We start from the raw sequence: 9,823 nt of genomic DNA, 5'->3' as shown, positions 1-9,823 counted from the left end.
CGCTTTAACGAGAATATCACAATATAGCAGTTTCGCACTTGTAACGGTACAACACGCACTACCTGGCTAGTTCATGCCGTTTTGTGTCCTTTCACAATATTTCACCTTTCGCAGTTTCGTAGTCGCAATAAAACAACACTATCTCGTTAGATGACGTCGTTTTTGTGGTTTCACGACGCCACCTAGCCTAAACTAACTCAGCCTAACATAATCTTCGCACTTCTATCGCTAGAAAACGTTTTACTCGCTACTTTACAATGCTTTCTACAAAATTACGACGGTTTCATGCGATTTAACATAAGATATCGCAGTTCCCGACTTGTAATGGTGAAAAACACTGCATCTCACTAAGTGACATTGTTTATTGCGGTTTTACGACGGTTAGTATCTTAACCGAACCTAACATTCGCACTTGGGTCTAAAAACACTCTATTACACTGTTTCGTTCATAATTACGATGTTTGCATAACCTCACAGTTTTTCACCAACTTATTGCAGTACGGAATGCTGTATCTCGCTAAATGACATCCTTCTTTTAGGTTTCACGATGCTTGCATGCGCTTTGACGAGAATATCACAGTACAGCAGTTTCGCACTTGTAACGGTACAACACGCAGTATCTGGCTTGTTCATGCCGTTTTGTGTGCTTTCACAACATTTCACCTATTGCAGTTTCGTACATGCAATAAAACAACACTATCTCGTTAGATGACGTCCTTTATGGTGGTTTCACGACGCTACCTAGCCTAAACTAACATAATTCAACCTAAAATAACCTTCGCACTTCTATCGTTAGAAAACGTTTTACTCGCTACTTTACAATGCTCTCTACAACATTACGACGGTTTCATGCGCTTTCACATTAAATATCGCAGTTTCCGACTTGTAATTGTGAAAAACACTGCATCTCACTAAATGGCATTGTTTAATGCAGTTTAACGACGGTTGCAGTACAGAACGCTGTATCTCGCTAAATGACATCGTTCTTTAGGGTTTCACGATGCTTGCATGCGCTTTAACGAGAATATCACAATATAGCAGTTTCGCACTTGTAACGGTACAACACGCACTACCTGGCTAGTTCATGCCGTTTTGTGTCCTTTCACAATATTTCACCTATCGCAGTTTCGTAGTCGCAATAAAGCAACACTATCTCGTTAGATGACGTCGTTTTTGTGGCTTCACGACGCCACCTAGCCTAAACTAACTCAACCTAACATAATCTTCGCACTTCTATCGTTAGAAAACGTTTTACTCGCTACTTTACAATGATCTCTACAACGATACGACGGTTTCATGCGCTTTCACATTAGATATCGCAGTTCCCGACTTGTAATGGTGAAAAACACTGCATCTCACTAAGTGACATTGTTTAATGCGGTTTTACGACGGTTCATACCTTAACCGAACCTAACATTCGCACTTGTATCTAAAAACGCTCTATTACACTGTTTCGTTCACAATTACAATATTTGCATGACCTCAGAGTTTTTCACCAACTTATTACAGTACAGAACGCCGTATCTCGCTTAATGACATCGTTCTTTAAGGTTTCACGATGCTTGCATGCGCTTTAACGAGAATATCACAATATAGCAGTTTCGCACTTGTAACGGTACAACACGCACTACCTGGCTAGTTCATGCCGTTTTGTGTCCTTTCACAATATTTCACCTATCGCAGTTTCGTAGTCGCAATAAAACAACACTATCTCTTTAGATGACGTCGTTTTTTGTGGTTTCACGACGCTACCTAGCCTAAACTAACTCAACCTAACATAATCTTCGCACTTCTATCGTTAGAAAACGTTTTACTCGCTACTTTACAATGCTTTCTACAAAATTACGACGGTTTCATGCGATTTAACATAAGATATCGCAGTTCCCGACTTGTAATGGTGAAAAACACTGCATCTCACTAAGTGACATTGTTTATTGCGGTTTTACGACGGTTAGTATCTTAACCGAACCTAACATTCGCACTTGGGTCTAAAAACACTCTATTACACTGTTTCGTTCATAATTACGATGTTTGCATAACCTCACAGTTTTTCACCAACTTATTGCAGTACGGAATGCTGTATCTCGCTAAATGACATCGTTCTTTTAGGTTTCACGATGCTTGCATGCGCTTTAACGAGAATATCACAATACAGCAGTTTCGCACTTGTAACGGTACAACACGCAGTATCTGGCTGTTCATGCCATTTTGTGTGCTTTCACAACAATTCACCTATTGCAGTTTCGTACATGCAATAAAACAACACTATCTCGTTAGATGACGTCCTTTATGGTGGTTTCACGACGCTACCTAGCCTAAACTTACATTACTCAACCTGGAGACGCGTCTTGATCCCGATCAAACGCTGACGTGTGTACGTTTGGCTCCGGCTACTTACCGTGTTATGACCACCTCTTCAGGTCCTTGGACCCTGGATCACACATCACACCAACTGTAAGTGGACCTGGCACCCATTCGACACCTTGTTGGGATGTGATAATGCTCCTTGAGAACAGTGCTGACTGTTTATTGTTCAGCTCGACCGCTTCCGCGCTAGGCCTAACCGCCGGCCTAGTATGAGTGGAGGCGCCCAGCGCGACGCGGCCAGCGTCGCAGCGGGCGTCGCTGCTGGAGGCGACGCCGCTCGCTCATGGCGTGCTCTACATGCTGACCTTCGTCCCACTGGTTCATCGGCTGACACCTGCGCAGCGGATCTGAAGAAACCATCTTCATGGGAGCCTAAACCTCCACCACTGCCCGATGCGGACTACAAGGTGATTCTTCGGATACGCGGGGGTCTCGACTGTACCAAGTTGCACCCCTGTGTCTTACGACAACTCGTTCTCAAAGCAGTTGGACTTCCCATCAGCAGCCCTGATCAAATCAGGGTCAATCCCACCAGTCACACAGTGCTCGTGAGTACGTCAAGCATGGACCGAGCAGATTTATACCACAACATCCGGACCTTAAAGTTCAACGGAGTCCCCTACGAAGTCGTCACCCACGTTGCCGACCCTGTAGATTCTTGTCGTGGAAGGTTTCATCTCCCTCTGGATTACGCTGACGAGGAAATCCTTCCAACCCTCCAAAGATGTAATCCAGCCATGACCATTGGGGCCGCTCGCCGACTGAGCACCACCGAAACCATCTTGGTTGTTTTCCGTGGCACGCACGTCCCTTTTTACATCAACTACGAAGGCTGCACGCTTCGCTGCCGCCCATTCCGACTGAAGGTGGAAGCCTGCACCCGTTGCCGAAAAATTGGACATCGCCAGGATGTCTGCCCCTCTACTCCCGATGCAATCTGTCACAAGTGCGGACTGAAGGATTCCTCAATGGACCATGAATGTGAACCCGTCTGTGTCGTGTGTGGTGGAGCTCACATCACCGGTTCCCCATTGTGCAAACAGCGTTACAAGACTAAGACACCTAAATACCAGACACCTAAGCCCTCAGAAGTTCCATCATCCCGGACACCGAGCCTTAATCGCTCGCAAGAGCGTGGCCCACAGCGGGGTCGCAGCAAGAGCAAGAGGCGGGGCCCAAACTCGACTCCCAAAGAACTTGACTTCCCGACCCAGTCAACGAACCCCCATTCCACCAGTCATCTGCCAAACCCATTAAAGGTAAGCTGGGCACAGGCAGCTTCCTCTAACTGCTCCTTATCTCAAAACATTAGCCTAGAAAAAGTTCTAGCTGAAAACGCTAGCCTCAAGGCAGAAATTCAAAAGTTAAAGCTCGAGCTACAATCCCGAATGCCCCTTAGCAATCTTTCGCAGCATTCCGAACCACGATCTTTCATTCCTGCTCAATCGCCCCCTGCTGTTGAACCCACGATACCTCTTCCTCCTACTGACATGGACACTACAATGCCTCGAGACACCTCCCAGCTGCCACCCTCAAATAAGCGCAAAACCCCTGCCACACCACGCGAAGAAGAATCTCTCAGCGACACAGTTCTAACTCTTAACGATAGGATAAACGCCCTCGAAAATAAAACACAGAAGAAATTCGCCGTCATTGAAAGTAAGATTTCTCACATAGAGAGCAGATTCACAGCTCAGGAGACGGGCCAAGCTGCCATAAATGACAAACTTGACAAGTTTCTAGATTTTGTACAAACTCAAATGCAGCAGACCACTGCATGGATTGCGGCCGTCACGGCCAATAATCCAAATATAGCCGTACCCGCCTTCTCTCCTACACCCCCTCCCGACAATGGCTGCAAACCCTAATCGCTCGAACTTTGTAGTATGGCAATGGAACTGCAGGGGGTTCCGCAAAAAGAAAGCGACTCTTCAACAATATTTGGCCTCCTGCCCCAAACCCCCTGCAGTCATTGCCCTACAAGAGACCCACGGAAACATAACTTTTCCCGGTTACAGTGTACACCAAACTAAATCTCTAAATTCTCCCGATACTGCAATATTAACGCAAAAACATTTGACGGTAACTCACTCTAATTTCGACGGCGTCGATGTGGAGCACAACTTTTTGGAGGTCCTTCCTTGTAAAACTCAAGAATCGCCTTTATACGTATTAAACGTCTATAGTAGGCCACAGGCGAAACACCATCGCTTCAATACTCTCTTTGCCCGAGCCATTGCGGCCGCGAAACATCACCCTCTCCTAATACTTGGTGATTTTAATGCACCAAATCAAGTATGGGGCCACTCTGTTTCTACACCCAAGGGTAGGGCTTTGTGGGTTCACATACAGGATCACCGCCTCACCCTCCACAACAATATAGACATGCCCACTAGATTAGGTAATAGTGTAGCTAAAGATACATCTCCCGATCTTACACTCAGCCATCGCGTTCACTTTGTCACATGGACCAACCTGAACATTAACTTCGGTAGTGACCACTACATTATTCAAACTACCATACACTTCCGACACAAACCTTTAGCTCCCAAGCGCCTGAGCCTTATTAACTGGAACAAGTTTCGCGAGGCCCGTCACTGCTCGGCGCCTACTGAGATAGATGATATCTCGGAATGGGTACAGCAATTGCACACTGACACAAAAACGCATACCACCATGTTACCACCTGATACGCCTTTTACAATAGTTGACACCCGACTTCTTCACATGTGGGAAGCTAAGCAATCTCTCCTCAAACGCTGGAAGAAGAGGCGACATAATCGCCGACTGAGACTGAGAATTGCGAGACTCGATTTGCAAATTCAGGACTATGCCATACAGCTTGCTTGTCAACAATGGACCCAGAAATGCGAAAGCATGCATGGCCACCTAGACAGCAAGATGACATGGCAGCTCCTGCGGCATTTATTAGACCCTACCATATCACGTACCGCAAATAATCATCACATTAACAAACTACTTCACTCGCACAAAGGTAACTTAAACACTCTTTTTAATGATCTTCGCGACAAACACCTACCCAGCGCGTATCGATACGATGCACCTGACTATATCGGACAACCAAATGATGATCTCAGTAGCCCCATAACGGAGGCTGAGGTTAGACACGCGCTTGCGAACCTTCGCACCTCATCTGCACCAGGCCCTGACCTCGTCAATAATAAACTTCTCCGCAACTTAGATGAAAACTCAATTATAGCCCTCACTAAATTTTTTAACCACTGCTTCGACACTTCTACCTTGCCGGCTGCGTGGAAGGACGCCAGAGTTATTTTCATACCAAAACCTGGTAAGCCCATAAACACAGCCAACCTACGTCCGATTTCCCTCACTTCATGCATCGGAAAAACACTTGAACATGTAATCCTCAACCGCCTTAGCAAATTTATAGAAGAACACAACTTATACCCTCACGAAATGATAGGCTTCCGTAAATCCCTTTCCAGTCAAGATGTCATGCTTCGACTGAAGCATGACATCATTATCCCTAACTCTAGCCTCGATACTCAAGCAATTCTCAGTCTCGATCTCCATGGGGCTTTTAACAACGTCAGCCACACTGCCATATTGAGTGAACTGAGCGCTATAGGCGTTGGTAAAAAGATTCATGATTACATATCTGCGTTCCTTTCGAACCGTACGGCAACTATTTACATTGGGTCTGAACACTCTTGTTCTTACTCCTTGGGGAGTTTCGGCACACCTCAAGGATCAGTGTTATCACCTTTCCTTTTTAACATCGCGATGATGCCGCTGGCTCGAACGCTGAGATCCATATCAGATCTCAAATTTTCACTTTATGCAGATGATATTACCCTCTGGATGACAGGCGGCTCCGATGGTCACATTCAGGAAACTCTGCAGACTGCTGCTGACAGGGTGGTGGTTTGTGCGGGTAACATGAATCTGACCTGTTCACCCACTAAATCTGAACTGCTCCTCCTTCCTGCCCATCGGGGCTCTGAAAAGCACATCTCTGATATACAAATAACACTGAACAATACACCCGTGCCTAAAGTTGACAGACTCAGGGTGCTTGGACTACACATACAACGAAATCGACTAAACACACACACCATTAAAGCACTTCAAACAACTGTGGACCACACTCTACGCCTTATAGGCAGGATATCTAATAAGCATGGCGGGCTACGAGAGGCAGAGCTCCTCCGCCTCATCCAAGCCTTCGTCCTCAATAAAGTGACTTATTCTCTCCCTTATCTGTTCCTTCTGAGAAGAGAACAAAATAACGTAGACACTTTGTTACGTAAAATCTACAAATTCGCTCTCGGAGTCCCCATTCGAACGTCCACCGCACGGCTCATGGAGACAGGCACATTGAACACCTTAACTGAACTTATTGAAGCACACTTAACTTCACAATATGCTCGTCTTTCCAACACACAGACCGGAAGATACATACTCGATACCCTCAGTATCAGGCCAACTCCAACCACTAACGCCAAACACACTATTCCGCGTGAAATACACAAGAATCTACTCATTCCGCCGCTCCCTAAAAACATGCACCCTGTGCACCACGAGCAACGTCGACGACAGCGTGCAAAAACTCTCGAAAAACGATTTTCTACTTCTAAAGAAGTGCTCTACGTTGACGCTGCCGAATACAGTACTCGTCCTTTTTTCGCCCTCTCAGTTGTGAATTCGCTAGGTCAGATATCTGCTGCTGCTTCTATTTCTGCTTCCTCTTCTGAGGAGGCGGAAGAAGCAGCCATAGCTCTGGCCCTTACAGTTCCAAATTATTCACTTATTATTAGTGATTCAAAAACTGCCATCTACAATTTTGGAGCGGGTAGGGTGTCCAAAACAGCCCTCTCCCTCCTTTTGGCCCATCCCCCGCAACAAGACACGGCTTTAATATGGACTCCCGCGCACGCGGGCCTTGCCGGTAACGAGGCGGCTCACGCCAGCGCCCGAGGATTTACGTTCCGGGCGCAGGCGCTGGAAGAGCCAGGCCCCGTTTCGACAACGGCACCGTTTGCTGCGCGGGATCGCCTTTTAACATTTCACGACATCTGTAGTCACTACCGCCTTGGTCGTTTATCCTTACCGCCGCTAACGTCGAAATCCATACGAAGGCGCGAAGTACTGTGGCGACAGCTGCAGACTCACACCTTTCCTTCTCCTTACATTCTTCACCTCATGTACCCTTCTCTTTACCCGTCCTCCTCCTGTAAATATTGCCCCGCACAGAAAGCAAATCTTAATCATATCATGTGGGGGTGCCCTAAGCACCCCCCTCCACCGTCCCTTCGAAAACTAATTAGTAATGAGGAGCAGTGGGAGGCTGCCATGCGCAGCTTGAAACCCGACGTCCAGGAGGCCATCCTGGGTTGGGCAGAGAGGGTTGCGGAGGACTATCGAGCGTAGCAATCTCTCCTCATCTCTCTTCCATTGCACCTTTCCTTTACAAAGGAAAAATAAAGTTTATACCTACCTACCTACCTAACTCAACCTAAAATAACCTTCGCACTTCTATCGTTAGAAAACGTTTTACTCGCTACTTTACAATGCTCTCTACAACATTACGACGGTTTCATGCGCTTTCACATTAGATATCGCAGTTTCCGACTTGTAATTGTGAAAAACACTGCCTCTCACTAAATGACATTGTTTAATGCGGTTTAACGACGGTTGCAGTACAGAACGCTGTATCTCGCTAAATGACATCGTTCTTTAGGGTTTCACGATGCTTGCATGCGCTTTAACGAGAATATCACAATAGAGCAGTTTCGCACTTGTAACGGTACAACACGCGGTATCTGGCTTGTTCATGCCGTTTTGTGTGCTTTCATAACATTTCACCTATTGCAGTTTCGTACATGCAATAAAACAACACTATCTCGTTAGATGACGTCCTTTTTGGTGGTTTCACGACGCTACCTAGCTTAAACTAACATAACTCATCCTAACATAACCTTCGCACTTCTATCGTTAGAAAACGTTTTACTCGCTACTTTACGATGATCTCTACAACGATACGACGGTTTCATGCGCTTTCACATTAGATATCGCAGTTCCCGACTTGTAATGGTGAAAAACACTGCATCTCACTAAGTGACATTGTTTAATGCGGTTTTACGACGGTTCATACCTTAACCGAACCTAACATTCGCACTTGTATCTAAAAACGCTCTATTACACTGTTTCGTTTACATTTAGGATATTTGCATGACCTCACAGTTTTTCACCAACTTGTTACAGTACAGAACGCTGTATCTCGCCAAATGACATCGTTCGGTAAGGTTTCACGATGCTTGCATGCGCTTTAACGAGAATATCACAATATAGCAGTTTCGCACTTGTAACGGTACAACACGCACTACCTGGCTAGTTCATGCCGTTTTGTGTCCTTTCACAATATTTCACCTATCGCAGTTTCGTAGTCGCAATAAAACAACACTATCTCGTTAGATGACGTCGTTTTTTGTGGTTTCACGACGCTACCTAGCCTAAACTAACTCAACCTAACATAATCTTCGCACTTCTATCGTTAGAAAACATTTTACTCGCTACTTTACAATGCTTTCTACAAAATTACGACGGTTTCATGTGATTTAACATAAGATATCGCAGTTCCCGACTTGTAATGGTGAAAAACACTGCATCTCACTAGGTGACATTGTTTATTGCGGTTTTACGACGGTTAGTATCTTAACCGAACCTAACATTCGCACTTGGGTCTAAAAACACTCTATTACACTGTTTCGTTCATAATTACGATGTTTGCATAACCTCACAGTTTTTCACCAACTTATTGCAGTACGGAATGCTGTATCTCGCTAAATGACATCGTTCTTTTAGGTTTCACGATGCTTGCATGCGCTTTAACGAGAATATCACAATACAGCAGTTTCGCACTTGTAACGGTACAACACGCGGTATCTGGCTTGTTCATGCCGTTTTGTGTGCTTTCATAACATTTCACCTATTGCAGTTTCGTACATGCAATAAAACAACACTATCTCGTTAGATGACGTCCTTTTTGGTGGTTTCACGACGCTACCTAGCTTAAACTAACATAACTCAACCTAACATAACCTTCGCACTTCTATGGTTAGAAAACGTTTTACTCGCTACTTTACAATGATCTCTACAACGATACGACGGTTTCATGCGCTTTCACATTAGATATCGCAGTTCCCGACTTGTAATGGTGAAAAACACTGCATCTCACTAAGTGACATTGTTTAATGCGGTTTTACGACGGTTCATACCTTAACCGAACCTAACATTCGCACTTGTATCTGAAAACGCTCTATTACACTGTTTCGTTCACATTTAGGATATTTGCATGACCTCACAGTTTTTCACCAACTTGTTACAGTACAGAACACTGTATCTCGCTAAATGACATCGTTCGTTAAGGTTTCACGATGCTTGCATGCGCTTTCACGAGAATATCACAATATAG

General features: G+C 45.2%; 1 protein-coding gene across 1 annotated transcript; it reads left to right on the top strand.

Annotated features, from left to right (window-relative positions):
* The first annotated feature begins 2,347 nt into the window (after nt 1-2,347).
* LOC142795663 (uncharacterized) lies at nt 2,348-7,847 on the top strand. Its single transcript, XM_075886101.1, has 2 exons — nt 2,348-2,454; nt 2,538-7,847. Exon 2 carries the CDS (start codon nt 2,577-2,579, stop codon nt 4,233-4,235), a length of 1,659 nt encoding a protein of 552 aa, XP_075742216.1. The 5' UTR covers nt 2,348-2,454; nt 2,538-2,576; the 3' UTR covers nt 4,236-7,847.
* Nucleotides 7,848-9,823: the final 1,976 nt, after the last annotated feature.

The sequence above is a fragment of the Rhipicephalus microplus genome, chromosome 2 (genome assembly GCF_043290135.1).
Source record: "Rhipicephalus microplus isolate Deutch F79 chromosome 2, USDA_Rmic, whole genome shotgun sequence".
Classification (NCBI taxonomy): Eukaryota; Metazoa; Arthropoda; class Arachnida; order Ixodida; family Ixodidae; genus Rhipicephalus; species Rhipicephalus microplus.
This window is presented reverse-complemented; position numbering and strand designations above follow the sequence as displayed.